Source organism: Gossypium hirsutum, chromosome D11 (assembly GCF_007990345.1).
Source record: "Gossypium hirsutum isolate 1008001.06 chromosome D11, Gossypium_hirsutum_v2.1, whole genome shotgun sequence".
NCBI classification, from domain to species: Eukaryota; Viridiplantae; Streptophyta; class Magnoliopsida; order Malvales; family Malvaceae; genus Gossypium; species Gossypium hirsutum.
This window is the reverse complement of record NC_053447.1, coordinates 62,376,607-62,392,847: the sequence shown is the minus strand read 5'-3', so window position 1 is coordinate 62,392,847 and position 16,241 is coordinate 62,376,607. Positions and strand designations below refer to the sequence as shown.

The 16,241-nt window shown below is 28.4% G+C and overlaps 1 protein-coding gene across 1 annotated transcript; it reads left to right on the top strand.

The window, feature by feature from the left end:
- The first annotated feature begins 8,426 nt into the window (after positions 1–8,426).
- LOC107927170 (homeobox protein knotted-1-like 1) lies at positions 8,427–13,214 on the top strand. The gene is made up of 5 exons (XM_016858196.2): positions 8,427–9,109; positions 9,196–9,306; positions 9,449–9,587; positions 11,761–12,011; positions 12,811–13,214. Exons 1-5 carry the CDS (start codon positions 8,852–8,854, stop codon positions 13,012–13,014), a joined length of 963 nt encoding a protein of 320 aa, XP_016713685.2. The 5' UTR covers positions 8,427–8,851; the 3' UTR covers positions 13,015–13,214.
- The last annotated feature ends 3,027 nt before the right edge of the window (positions 13,215–16,241 follow it).

Below are 16,241 nucleotides of genomic sequence, written 5' to 3'. Positions count from 1 at the left end.
ATTTTTTGATCCAATCTAGTGCCTATATTTGACAAAAGTTATATATATGGATACCTAAAGGTAACATTGTTAACTTTCTTAATGTTTAATTCGAGTTTTAGAGTTAATTTGATGAAAACCATAATTAGCTAATAACATTAGTAATTAACTTTCATCAAATCAACCTTAAAACCTGAATTAAATCAGGTCTATTCGACTGTATTTGAAAAATTAGACAAATTCACAATTAAAACTAAATTTATTCTATTAACAAAATCATGAAAAAATCAAACCTAATATTATTAATAATTAACTTTAATCAAATCAAATTTGAAACCCGAGTTAAATACTAAATAGTTAACATTGTTATTTTTTAGCATCAAAATATGTAACTTTTATCAAATACTAATATGGGATTAAACAAAAAAAAACATAATTACCATATTAAAAAATTATCAAACTCAGATGCCAAATAATATATTAAACATTTACTTTTTAACTTCACTTTCATCCTCTATCTCTGTCCCTATCCCTATCCCTATCCCTATACCCATCCCTAGCAATCCTTAGCCCTTTCCCTTTGAACCTTTGAAGTAATGGTAGGTTTTGAAGTATGAACATGTGAGGGCGGGGCCAATCCTCTTTGCTTAATTAAATTAACTTGCACTTCCACACATCCATGCCTACCTTCGTTTCAACCACCAAATTAATTAACCTATCTTACTCCTTCCCTCTTTTTCCTTCCCATATTTTCAAAGATGGATCGATAAGGTTGAGGTTTTAAAATTTTAACAATTCAAGTTCGAGTTTAATTTTTGCACCCATGTATGAATTCTCTTTAAATTTATTTTGCTTTAAATTCTATTTTGTGTAAATTTTATCCAAAAACATTTTAGTTGTTCTTACATTATGCCGTTGGATTATTTGTAATTGTGATTGTATTTACACTTACAAACTAAAAAAAAAATTTCACTCGCCAAACTCGTAAATGAAATACAAAGTTTTTCTTATATTTTTTTCGCCCACAAAATTACAACCCGAAACCTTAACAAGTTTAAACTTCATACTTACTCATTAATATTCTTTGGCTTAAACTATACAACATTTGATTATATATTTTTCATAAAGGTTAGGTTAGGTTTTAGGGTAAATCATTCCATCTTTCAAAAAGTAGAACTAGACTTATGAAGAGAATGTGCTAGCTGTTGGTTTTACATGTGAAACTAATTATAATTTGTAACAGTGTTAGAATCAATCATTAATTTAGCTGCAAATGAATTTAAATTAATGGATAAGAGTTCATCTCCAATACGGTGTGTTTAGTTTTTCTTTTCTCGTGTTACAGTATTAGTACAATATCTAATCTCACTATTATCGTTATTTTTATACATATCACCTTACCAAAAAAACCCTAAATCTCAACCACGTATTTTTAATTAAGTTTATACTCATTATTTCCAAAAGAAACAAACATAGTAAATTACCAAGAATCCAGAACTGGAAATGATTCCATTTGACTCAAATTAGGTCTATATTATATATTTTAACTCATGAGACAAGATAAGATATAATGGACAGAAGATTATGCTTTTATTGAAAAGGGTGAAATAATTATAATCCCAAAAGGTGGGGGATCTCTTTTCTTGTTATTGTTTTATTTTGGTGCAAGCAATCTTCTTTTTCCACCCCTAATTATTTTGAGAGCAATGATGATAGATGTGTAGCCATAGCTAGGAACCCACTCATACATTATAATATCCATCCCATCAAAATTAAACCAATAATCATGTCAAATTAGTATTTCTTTTGTTTGTGTAAAGTGTGGCATATCATCTCCAAGATTTGCCTTAACACCCCACTTTTTTCACTTTTACAGATGCCTTAATAAATTATATATTCTTTTATTACCACACTTTCTTTTCTTGTCCCACAATGCCAAAATCCACTCATTTTTGCTAATGAATTCTATGTTAAATAATAAGGTTGAGGTTCTGAAAATTCCTAGAGTTTTATTTATGTGAATATATGTGTTGTTTTTCAGATTCGTTTTGATTTATTAGTTAGCTAGATACATGCATTAAGGGACACTGATACACATTTGTTAAATATGTGCTAGTGTCACAGATCACCTGAACGAGTTTGTGATCAAGGCACATTTTAGTCTCTCTTATTCAGTGGGGGTCATTTGGCCAACATAACTGACTCATTGTTTGGAAGAGACTTAAGGCCTATCTACTTGAATCCTGATTAAATTGTAAACACTTCGATAAATTGTATTTTTTTATCAGGATAATTATTGTAAATCTTTTAGGGCTCTCTTATGTAGATGAGAACTAATCTCAGCAATTGATGTAATTTGATCTACACCGTTGGATTTGAGTGAACTCAATTATAAATAGAGTCATCCCCCTTCATTTGTAATCATTTAATTTTTGAGTTAAAGAATACTTTTTGGAAGCATTTACTCATACATTTGATGTGCTATTATTTTCTTACGTCTTTTCTGTTCAAATTCAAGTCCCTTTGTTTTTTCGAGTTGCTTCTACTTTATTTTGGTGCCTTAAAGAAATTTCGTTGTAAATTCTCATTTTCGAGAGTCAGGTTGACTTAGACAGATTTGAAGCAAAAAAATCGTGACACTAGTGCTTTCTTTTTAGGAAATAAAGTAGCCATGATTCTCATATATATATATATTTGGTTAAATTAGTGGGTTACATGGTTGTTAGTTATGTATTTTGTTTAATTTTTATTTTTAATTTTTTATGATTTTTGAAATTTATTATTTATTAATAAATATTATAATTTTGTAATAAATTTATTGTTTTTATAATTTTAACAATTTTAAATTTTTAATTATTTTTCAATCTAGTATTGGTCAACTATAGCCAAAGACCACGTTAGCAATCAATAGCCACATCAGCGGTCAATAATGTACATGTGGCATGTCCTAATTGATTGCTGTTTTGTTTTTTCTTTAACTTATGGTGAGTTTGGATGGGCGGTGCGTTTACCTGCGGTTAGTGTAAAAATAGCGATGACAGTGAGATTAGATACTGTAGCGATACTGTAGCGTGAGACAAAAAGTAAGCTAAATGCACCGCACCGCACCTAATCGCCCATCCAAACCCACCTTTAGATTAATTTCAAGTACCAATACGAGAAAACAAATATATTTCAAGAGCCAAGATTTTTTTTTTTTTCGTTTCAATTTTACCTTAGTCGCAACTCCATCAAACAACAAGTTAACTTTGAGAAGTTAAATTTTGCATCAATCTAAAAAAAAGAAGAAGTCATATTTAATCTTAGTACTTAAAAAGTCAAAAAATTATGTCCTTTTATAAATATCAAACCAATCATTAAAATATTTAGTATTTCGTTAAAATTTGCTAACTGACATATTAATTAGGTTGGCTTCATATTACGTGACATATGATTGAAAGAAAATAAACAAGTTAAGTTGGAAATTTTTGATGAAAATTTTTACTAGAAATTTTGAATTGAAAAGTAAGAAAATTTAATTATGGATTAAATCCCAAATACTGTAAAAATATAAGTACTACCAACATATTTTGAGAAAAATACTATTTATATTTTCTCCCTAAGTTATACCTTTTGACTATTTTTCATAGAAAATTACAATTTGAAATGATTTAACGAATTTTAATAATTTGAAATAAAAAAAAAGTTGATGATTTTCTTTAAAAAAAAGGTTTAATTGTATTCAAGGATGGATAAAATATTTATCCTATTAAATATCTTTAACTCAGACTTCAAAATATTATAATTGAATTTTCAAGACGTTTTAATGGAGAGTTAATGACAACATAAATATGGCACCAAACATATTCAAAATATATGAATGAAATTATAAACATGTATGTATTTACCACATGAATGATTTACATATGACATACTAAAAAGTAACCCGTATAAATTATAATGAAATTATTTTTTTCTTAACATGACGTATAATAGAAACATGACTACAAATTATTCTACGTATTTAAATTATGCTCCAAGTCGAATAAAAGAAACATTTAAAATTTAAATTGATGATCTAATTAATACAATATTAATACTTTAAAAATTCAATTAAAAGATTAAAAGTTTAAAGATGAATTAAAAATTTATGTGATAGTTTGAAAATATTTTCTAGAATTAACCTAGAATTTAAGGCGAATCTAGGAATGGGTAATTGTTATTTTAAGTCTTTCAATTTTTAAAAAAAAATTAAATTAGTAAAGGTAAAATTACACTTTGACCCCCTTAAAATTATGAAAATTCGATTTATTCCTTTAAAAATTATAAAGATATAGTTTATAAAAAATTAAAATTCCAAAAAGTTATTCTAACTTTACCTGAATAAAATAATTCAAGCGATAATTCAAGCGATAATTTAATGATTGTGAAGGAAGATATATATATATATATATATTATGTATTCAGTCAATGGAAGCATCATTATTTCTTTTAGGCTTAAAAATATCAACTCAAATTGGTAAATTTTTTCACATTAGCTTTTGGATTTTCTTTTATCATATCAATTCTTAAAGTTGGCAACTGTTATCAATATTAGTCCTTGAGGTTAATCCCGTTTATTTTTTAAAAAATTTTAGTGACGTGGACTCATATTATTTTGACATCTGTTATTTATTTTTCTTATATATTTATAATCATATAAAAAGGTGTTACTTTTTTTAAATATTATTTTTAAAAAATATTTTGATCTTGAATTTTTGCTTTACAAATCTATGGTTTTCTTCTTCTAGACTCTTCCTCTCACTTCTCCTATCACTATCAAACACTTCATCAGTACCAATTTTTGAGGGTTTTTTTTTTACTTTATTCTGAACTTTGCTTTAGATTTCCTTTTTCCTCCATGGGCTGTTCAAATCCAAATCTTAAACAACACTACAATATATATATATCAAGACAACCCAATTTGATTTCCCCTTTCCATCCATATCTTATCTTCATTACTCCACAATAAATAAAAGTACCAATTTTATGATAGTAAAGAATTGTCTCTACTGGTATTGGTTTAATTTCCTTTTTACTCTAATAGTTGAGTATTACGTAATTTTTTCGTTGTGTTTCATTAAAGGAAACAATCGGATATTTATATATATAGTTACTGTTCATGGAATTGACGTTCTAAGTAGATTCTATGTATGTAGGACACATGTACTGTTTTGGGCTGCACCCTGTGGCATGTGCGAGTTGAGACAAAGAGCTCCCGTTGCTGACTTCTCACTGTAAAGCTTGCCCGTATCCATTCAGTAGGACTTAGGCAAGACGCGGATAGACAATCCAAATCTTATATGGTTCTCGGATTCGTGATCATAAGTAAATAAGAGCACTTTTTAATTATAATTTTTATTTTATTAAATTAATTTTATATATTATTTATTTATTCATACATGTGTCACTACAAGGTTGATTGATTTCACCACAAATAACAAAAAAAGTTAACGATATTAGTTGTAGAGGTTGATGTATCTAACGCTTGTTAACTTTTAGGGGCTAATATGATCCCAAAAAAAGTGAAATTGATAACATTATATAATACTATAACATAAACATGCATGAAAAAAAATGAGTATATTTAAAGTTTTAATAAATAAAAAATATATAATTTTTTTAATATTAACTTAAAAAAGCATAATTTTAAATAAAAAATATAAAATCAACATGCCAAAAATATGCTTAAGTTATCCCTTTACATATATAAGTGGACTTAAAAAGAAATATTTAAGATTCATTAAACTAAAATGAATTTAAATAAACATAAATTATATTAATACTATATATATAAACTCGATTTCTTCTCAACCTTACTTATTAAGACGACATAATGATTTATTTGGCTCTCCAACTTTACAAAAAAAAGTTAGTTTAGTCCTTCATTTAATTTTCCGCCTTTTTTAGCTTCTTAAACTTGTATTTTTTGTCAAATCACCCAAAATGAATGCAAAAGTTAATATTTTTTAACTTTGCTAACATTGCATACTCGTAGATCCCACGTGAATGACACGTCAAAATTTAATTAATTTTTAAAATTTTTAAAAATTAAAAAATATAAAAACTATTTTAAAAATTAAAATCATTAAAATTATTTTAAAATTATATTAATTATATAAAAATATTTTTTAATTTTTAAAAAATTAATTAAAAGCTAACATACCATCTACATAACAATCTACATGTATGCCACAAAAGCAAAGTTAACAAATTAACGTTTACTTTTTTATCCATTTTTGGGTGATTTGATAAAAAAAATACAAGTTCAAGGGCTAAAAGAGGTAAAAAAAATTAAATAAATATTAAAATGACTTTTTTGTAAAGTTGGAGGGCTAAAAAAGTCATTATGCCTATAACATCTCTGATGCTACATTTGGTAGGAGTATTATTATTTTACATATGTTTCAATATATGAATTAGCAATAAACTAATTTAATTGGTAATATTTAGCTATTCCCATGACTTATTTTTAGTAAAGAAAATGAAAATTTCCCGCTTATTTTAAAAAAGTCTTATTTTTACAAAATTTTTTATTTATATTTCAAAAAAAATTCAAACATTAATTTTATTATAGATTCCTATCTATCTGCTCTTCCATGTCCAATCTTTAAATAGGAGGATAATTCACTTTAGCGCAATCGAACTCATGATATTTTGTACTAACAACAATGTCGATGCCAATCGAGTTAAGAGTTAATCGATTTTAGATTTTAAAATTTAAATTTATACGAACCATTTTTTTATATCTAATTATTGTAACACATATGGAATGAATACATGCATTAACCAAACCAATCATTATAATGTTGATGCACGAGGCGAAAATTAGAACTTTGTTTTCAAAGAATCTATTTCCTCCGTTAATTTAGGTTTTACAAAGAATAATTGTTTCATAATGTACCCTTAAAGTTGGACCAAACACAAACAATTTCACCACTATACATAAAAACTGTGTTTCATCTCGAATATTTTATTATATTATTATTTTTTATTTAAAAATTGGGTTCAATTGGTATTAATATGGTTATAAATATAAAAAAAATGAGAGTTTGAATACATATATTATCTTCCTATTTAAGGATTAAAAAAGGACTATAAAAATTCTAAGCAAAGTATACAAAAAAACAGATAAGATAAGAACCAATGTTAAAAAAATTTATAATTGTTATACTTTCACTATACCTCTCTTCATTTGAAGTTAAAATTTAGTGGAGCTTAATTTCATGGCTTCGATTGAAGCATAGTCTCATCCTCGCTTTACTAAAACGTTACGCCATGGTGCATACAAATTTTGATTCTTTTTCTCTAAAGGAGCATATTTGATTTTGAAAAAATACGTTTCACTTAAATTAACACTATCAATGCACACCCAAATTATGGATGAATAGTACGACCTTAGGCTTTAATCTATGCATGTTTATATGTATTGGGTCAATGCAAAATTTTAGGTTTATTTTTTTGGTTCGATCTGAAAAATGTACTTAAATTTTTTTTAAGACCGACTCAGATAAAAAATGCTAAACTCGATCCGACTGTATTAACTTTTTTATATAAAAATAAATTTTAAAAAATATTATACACTGAATATACTAAAAATATTAAAATAAATATTTCCCAACAAATTGAAAATACATTAAAATAAAGTATTTATACTTAAATAACACTAATATAATTGCAACTTAGTACGTAAATGTCTCTACAATAGTAACAAATGTAATAATAAAACAAGAGTTATATAATATCCAAATAATAATAACAAGATAGTAGCAATATAAAAACAAAATAACAGCAAACAAAAGTGGGAATTTTTTTTTGACAAATTCAGGTAAACCCGAGCCTGGGTAAAATTTTACCTAAGACTCGATTTATTTAAAAAACAAATCTTATTTTTTTTTCTAGACCCACTTTTTAAATTTATATTTTTACCCAAAATATTTTACTTTTCAAATGGACAGTCGGAATTGAACAAGTGATCTCAACCATATATTTGTATATTTCTTTTCCTTTCCTTTTTGTTAGTTGATTATGGACAAAAAAAAATAAATTGCGTGTATGTAATGGTAGATTTAATCCTACCAAAAAAATGTAAAATCCTATTATGGTACGTTCCAACAGGGTGGCTAACATTGTCGATGGCAACCATAAAGAAAAGAACAGAAAAAGAAGGGTACGTACAGTACAAGTATGTATGACAGTAAACAGTGAGTGAACAGCATAGAACAGTCGTCCACAGTAGTTTCCCTTATTTATAGGGTCCTACAATATATAACCCTCTGTGAGACGACCAATGAAACCTTCACAATGCCATTGTCCACTGTGGGTTTTTTTCTTTTATATATATCTTCTCTTTTGACCACTCAAATACATTACACATATTTTCATCATCTCTATCTATAACTATACCTACCTTGTTTCAATCAAATGAATGATAAATCTTCACTGTTACAAAGCGTGTGAGCACCTGCAGTGAAAGACCCCTTCCTTCTCTATACTATCCTCTGTGGGTGTGCAACGTGCAAAAGCAATCCACACCCAACATTCTCTCTCTCTCTCTTTCTTTCTCTCAGGTCTTCTTGGAAAAGAAAAGCAAAGTCTGGTCTTTTTCATGTGTTTGATCAATCAACTAAGATGTGAAAACTGAAAAACAAAACAAAAAAACCCACTTTTCCCAAAGCTCAATATATGTCTATTCTTCTTAGCTTTGCCTCTCTTCTTCTCTCTCAAAAGGTATTTGCTTTTGGTTTCTCGAAAGGCAGCTACAGTGTCTTCATCTAAGCTCACCCAACAACGTAATTAGCCTTTTTTTTCCCAATATAAACAAGTTGCATGTGTGGTGTTAGTCTTAGTTACCATGGAGGACATATACAGGCTTGATGATACAGTAATCGCGTGTTCAAACGATGTTGTAAGGGTTAATGACTTTGCTGCAGCCGTTACCACTGATTTTCTCAGTACACCAGTTGATGATCATCATTTACTTCAATTTGATCATCAAGAAACTGATACAGGTGTTACTGGACCATCAGCTATGTCTGATCTGATCAAGACCCAGATCGCCGCTCACCCTCTTTATCCAAACCTAGTATCTGCTTACATAGAATGCCAAAAGGTTGCTTTTGTTTTTCAACTTTTTATGGTTTTTGTTTATGATTTATTATCATAATAATATATATGTAGCTACATGTATGTATATAGGTTGGAGCACCGCCTGAACTGGCCTCACTGCTTGAAGAAATTGGCCGAGAGAGCCATACTATAAGTGGTTGCAGTGAGATAGGAGCTGATCCAGAACTTGATGAGTTCATGGTACTTAAATAGTCTAAGTTTCTTAGTTTTGTCTCTTTTTTCTATCTCATAATATCTTTGTTTGGTTCTCGAGAAAAACGTTAGAGGAAAAGGGACTTGTTGCATGAATCGTAACATCCATTATTATTATTTTTGCTTGAAGGAATCATATTGTGAGGTTCTTCATAGATACAAAGAGGAACTGTCCAAGCCGTTCGATGAAGCGACGACGTTCTTGACCAACATTGAATCACAGTTAAGTGATCTCTGCAAAGGAGCACTGACCATGGATTATCGCTCTGGTAAAGTTTTTAACTCTGCATTTTCTCTCTAAATGATTTTTTCATTTTCTTTTTTCCAATGAATGTGGAAACTAAGAAAAGCTCAGTCTCTTGTTACTGTGCATGTAAAATAATGTATATATAATATTATTTTCTGATGATAAAGTTGAAATGTTGAAAACCCTTATAGCAAGTTCCACAGACAGTACTATCTATAATTATTTTGTGCTCCTTTTTGTCTACTTACCTATTTTCTAACCATTTTTTTTTTGTTTTAAATATTTCTATTTAATATGCTTCTATCAATATTATCTTCAAGATTCGAATCGAAATCTTTATATTAAGGATGCAATGTAACTTACCATTGTACTCATGGTGAGTCCTTCACTTGAGAGAGGACAATGTGACTTACCGTTTTGTAAACATGCTTGAGCTGTAATTTTGCTTGTGTTTCATGAATTTCTACGGCCTGCAGGTTACACCACCACCCTGGGGAATAATGTGCTTTAGATGGCTTCATTTTTGTGAATAATGAAATACATAATGAGTTGAAGTAAACTTAGATGCATAATTTCCTTTTTAATTAGAAAAAAAAACTTAAAATCTCTCTTAATATATACATAAATATTATTATAAAGGTATTATAAAAAAATGTTTAAAAACAACTAAAAATAAATTGAGGGACTAAAGATCAAACCTGAGATTAGTACCACTCTTATGGTTCATTCAAGCTTAATATATCATTTACTATATGAGATTTAACACTTTTTTAGGGTGATATTGTGGTACTAATAATATCAACTTTTTAATGTTTAATTTGAGTCTAGGATTGATTTGACGAAAACTAACTGCTAAGATGATTAATTAATTATGAATTTTCATTAAATAAATTTTAAAATCCGAATTACACAGTAAAAAATTATCAACATTATTTTGAAGTACTAAAATATACTTATTATATCCACTCTTTTTGATGCAATGCTTGGAATTATTCATAATATCTCCCAACTCTTAAATAAGAGGATAATGCGTTACAACGCATTTGAATTCACATCCTCCTGCACTAATGACAGTGTTGATGCCAATCGAACTAAAACTCAATCGGCTGCATTGTGATAATGTTAAATTATGTTTAGGCTTATGTTTATTTTAGAAGTTATAATAAGGTTTGAATCATTGGTTTTTATGATATCTACTTCTCATAGGAAGACCATACATTTTTATAAATGTTATAGAGGAACCTAGGTTTTGCATGAGCAAATGAGATTCATTTTTTTTTTCTTTTTATGGTTTTGATTTAAACATTTTATCTGCTTATTCATGAATATGCAATTCATCAAATTTGATATTCTTAGATTGACAATAGCTTAATTTATAAAATTAGTGAAATTATTTGTCAAGCCCATTAGATTAAATTAATTTCTTTATTATTAAACGAATCAATTTAATCTATTTACTATTAAAAATTTAATTAAAATTAAAATTTAACATAATTAACATTTATTGTTTAAAAAATGACAAAAAAAAAATATATCCATTTCTAATTAAATTTCAAACAAAAAATTTCATTTATATAATTATAATAGTTAAAAAGATTAACTTTGTTAAAGAGTACATAGCATTTTTAAAAGGGTGAAAGTAAATGGTAGACCCCTCTATTACAGGAATTGTATCAAATTAGTCCCTTTATTATGAAATGTATCTATTTAGTCTCTATACTATTAAAAAGAATCAAATAAGGTCAAATTTCTATAAAATTAAAATTCATTGTTTAAAAATGTTATTTACTATTTGGAGTTGAATTGCAAAAATAAATGTTAATTCTATAACAAATCGGCCTTATTTGACTCTTTCAATAGTACAAGGACTAAATTGATTGCTTTTAATAATAGGATTAATTTGAACATTTAAGGTATTGTTGTTAGCATAGGAGGATGTGGTTCGAGCATATTGGAACGCATTTTCCTGCTATTCAAAGGTTGGAAAGAGTTATAGATAATTTTAAGCATGGTGAATATAAAATGCAAGATTTATAATAATTGAATTTTAACTTCATATAAAACCAATATTTCATGTTCTTCTGTATTAGTAACAATCTCAATACTAATTAGGTTAAGGCTTAATCAGCTGTTGTTGATATATAGTTAAACGTTTAGCATACAAGTACGCACGTATCATATGCTTTTCTTTGCAGATGAAGGTGCTGAGTCTTCGGACGAAGAGTTAAGTGGCTGGGAGCTGGTGGAAGCTTGTGAAAGTCAAGAATGGCACGGCGGGCGTCGAAGCCAGGACATCAAAGGAATGCTGATGCGCAAATATAGTGGCTACCTCAGCAGTTTAAGAAAAGAATTCTTGAAGAAAAGAAAGAATGGTAAGCTACCAAAAGATGCGAGGCTCACACTGCTAGATTGGTGGAACAACCATTATAGGTGGCCATATCCTACGGTAATTGCAGTTCCGGTTTAATTACTTTGAGTGTCTTTTCTTCAGCTTTCTTTCTAGACATGATTACATGACACAAAGCAATAGAGATACTTGAATGAGTGTTGAAATTGTCAGATATTGATTCAATTTTTTTAAAATTTATGTATTTACTATTAATACAATATTAAGATTATGGTGGTTTATGACAGTTTATTTAATGGGCAAAGAGCCATAGATGATAACGAGTGATCGTAATTTAAGTTCTTGTCAGGGCTGGGTTCGAGAGGAGGAAGAAAGATGGTTGAGAGTGTGAGTATAGAAAGAGATCTTGGTTCCTTGGTCTCTACGGGCCTTAAAAAGGGATGCTTTTGTTCATTTTGCAGACACCATGTGTTGTCTCGATATTAGTTTCTCACTCTTTGGAACTCGGCCAATCTATTGATGTCCTGCCCCTATTGATATGACTTGTCATATTAGAACAATGGATAAATATGATGTATAGTTGGTAAACATACTGTTCATGACAAGGGTATCATCTCCATGATGTGTGCTCATGGAGCCATGAGCTCGCGAAGTTGAGGGCTCACAAGGTCTTAGCTTTATAGGAATCCTTAGCTCGCAATGTGATTCTTAGTCTTGTGTATTGACTTTTGAGGTTAGTAGGACATGTAAAAGGAATTAGGTTCTGATTCATGATTAGTGATTGTTTATTGGGTGCTTTGAACTTCTTGTCATCTAATAGTTCATATTTGATTTTTTCTCCCATTTGTGGTTGTGGATCTGGTCCACATTAAATATTACCTTCTGTGTGGTACTGCAGGAGGAAGAGAAGCTGAAATTATCAGAGATGACAGGACTAGACCAGAAGCAAATCAACAACTGGTTCATCAACCAGAGGAAGCGCCACTGGAAACCGTCGGAAGATATGAAATTCGCTCTAATGGAGGACGTTGCCGGAAGTATCAGAGGAGGACCTCCGTACTTTGATACCGGAGCTGGAACCGGAAGTGCTGATGATATTTGATCAGAACCACTGTATGTATTCATTTTAGGCATCCTTTCCCACATGTAAAATTATTTACTCTCACAATATATTGTACTCTGCAACCCATACAAATATATGTACATGTTACTCTTATTTTCTTGTTCATTAAAATCCCACCTTTGATGTAAATTTGAAACTGCTGGTTTCCTTATGGAACATACTGATGGTTTTTTCTTTCATTTGTACTTCAATGTTGTATTCAAGTGTGTAGCTTTGTAATAGGAACATGTGACAGGCATCCTGGATTCTGTCAAGTCATGTCTGCTTTCGCTAAAACCTCATCTTTTTGGTACACTTGGCTGCTGAGCCTTATGTTTGCTTTTGCTTTATTTTTTTAATTTAAAGGATAGGGTAAACTGTAAAAAATAGTTATTTTTATTTGTTTTATGTACATTTTAATAATTTATATTTAAAATATTATGATTTAATAATTTAGTTATCTTATTACAGCATTTAGTCACTAAACGTTAATTACTATCAACGATGTAATGGTAATTGTAAGCTGGCGTGGTACGTTAAATCATCATTTCAAATAAAATTTGTAGGTTAAATTATATAATTGATTTTTATTTTTTGAACTTTCCTTCATTTTTTATTTATTTAACGTAAATTTTCTATGTTTTTTATTTGTTAAAATTAATTTTTATGCTTTTTTTAACAATTTAAATTGGGAAGATCAATCAAAGAGAGGAAGAAGCATGAGAGAATGCAAAATAGAGGAAAAGAAGTTAAAAGAACATAAAAATAAATAAATTGCTCAAAACGAACAAATATAGAGATCAATTGTATAATTTAACTTAAATTTTTTGTTTGAAATGATTATATAACGTGCCACATTAGCTTACCATTATACTGTTAACGACAATTAACGGTTTAGTGGCTAAAATGTAACATGAGGTAAACAAAAGTGATTATTTTGGTAATTTACCCTAATGAAAATGTATTGTTATCTTTGTCTAATTTTTTAATATTAATCTCATTATAAGTTTTTATCTTATCCGCTCTTTTTGATACAATGCTTAAAACTACCTATAACTCCTCCTCAATCCTTAAATAAGAAGATAATGCGCTTCAGTACAACACTTGAACCTATATACTCTTGTAGTCGATGCCAATCGAATTAAGGCTCAATTGGCACAAATCAAAATTTTAAAACTTTGGCTTTTAAACTTTTTATAATATATATTTCTAAAATTTTTAAAAAATAATAGGTCAAAGTTAAAAAAGAATTTACTTCTAAAAGTCATAATGTGACAAATTTAGTAAAATGGAATACATCGTTTTATTTTAAAAAAAATTTAAATTTATGAATTTGGATTAGTATTGGTATTTTATTTTAAATGATAAATCAGTGAAAATAGGTTGAGTTGGAATTTTGGGTTTTGGATATAAAAACAATTTGTATAGGTCGATTAATGAGAAATTATTTTATGGATCCTTCTTATTATATCATTCATTATTCATTTTCAATTATTTAATGACATTTCAGTAATTTTTTTATGTCATTGATACATGATTTTAGTATTTTTTTTACCTTGAACCTTAAACCTCGAATTTTGAACCTGAAATCTTAAGCATCAAAATTAAACCTTGAACTCAAATCTTGAATCCCAAACTCAAACATTGAACCTCTAACCCTTAAACTCTAAATCCCAAAATCAAACATTAAACCCAAGTTCAAGGTTTAAGGGTTAAAGTCCAAGATTCAAGATCTAGAGTTTAGGGTTCAAGATAAAAAAATTATCAAAATTATGTATCGATGACATAAAAAATTGTTAAAATGTTATTAAATAATTAAAAATGGATCGTAAATGATATAGTGAGAATGACGCATAAAATAATTTTTCGCCAACTAACAAGATTTGTGTCACCACATAAATAATTTGGATCAAAACAAAACAATAAAACACTATAATATAAAACACAACTTTTGGTAGAGCTAGAAGGATCAAACTCTACTCTAATTAGAAGGATTCAATATATACTAGTTTACGAAAAAAGTGGACCTTGAAATATATCCCTAGAGAGAATAACAAGATTGCATATGCTCTAACAAAAACGGCTCTCTTAAACGACGAAGTTTTACACATGTTTGATGATCCCTATGGAGATTAAAGAGATCCTAAAAGATGAAAACACTACTGGCAATTTATTTATCAACATTTCTATGTAATTCTTCGTTTATTTTACCAAAAAAGAAGAAGCAGGTGTTGGGATAATTAGGCCCAGTTGGAGTTCTTGCAAGCTGCAGCAATGGGTTACAATGCCCACACCATTTGTCCTTATTTACCAGCTTCATCTGATACCATTATTCATTCGACGTAACTATTTTCCAAGTTTATCTGACATGTCCATCTCCAATAGGTGAATTTAAGTTTTAAATGTTTTTTCTTTATCATTTTGATTCGAGTTTGAATTATTTAGAGTTGATGCTAGATTTTTTATAAGTAGTTTTGATCCTTTCGAGTTCGAATCACTTTAAATTATTTATTTGAATTATTTTAAATTTAAATTATTTACATTCTGGGATGGATTCATATTATTGACTATTTGTAATCAAATATGTGAGTTTCTTTTTGTCACATTTGTTTGATTTGGTTAGTTTATTGGTCATTGTTAAATTAACTGTTTTCCGATACAATATTAGGATTAGGGGATGGGGCAACACGATTTGAACTCATGTCAAACGGATGTTTAATAAGAATTTTAACCACCATTTCATTGAAGTCAAGTTTTTTCAAACATTAATCTTATTATAGATTCTTATCGTATCTGTTCTTTTTAATACAATGCCTAAAACTATCCATAACCCCTCTCAACCCTTAAATAGGAAGGTAATACTTTTATATAAATATATATATTTATCTTTTATAAAATAACGTCTTTTAGAAGTTTCAAATTAAAAGAAAAAAAAAGAGTAGCGGAAGAAAGCAATTAACAAATTATAAGAGAAAGAAGAAGATATTATCACCAAAGAACAAGAAAAAAAATATATAGTCGGTATTTATGGATCTATCATTGCTTACTCGTCCCTCTCCATTAATCAAAACTTATAACTTGATGAGAAATACATTTTTGTAGATATTTATGTTTTTTTATGCAATACTTATTTTATTTATAAATCCCAAACTCTTAAATTAGAAGAAAAAAAACTACTTCATTAGCCTCGAGTTCACATCATCTTTATTGTTGCAATAGCAACAAAT

Bases quoted from the DNA above. Each gene is read 5' to 3' on its own strand.
- LOC107927170 (XM_016858196.2), top strand. From the start codon at position 8,852: ATGGAGGACATATACAGGCTTGATGATACAGTAATCGCGTGTTCAAAC. The intron at 9,110-9,195 runs GTTGCTTTTGTT...GTATGTATATAG, and splicing joins CTTACATAGAATGCCAAAAG to GTTGGAGCACCGCCTGAACT. The intron at 12,012-12,810 runs GTAATTGCAGTT...GTGGTACTGCAG, and splicing joins ATAGGTGGCCATATCCTACG to GAGGAAGAGAAGCTGAAATT.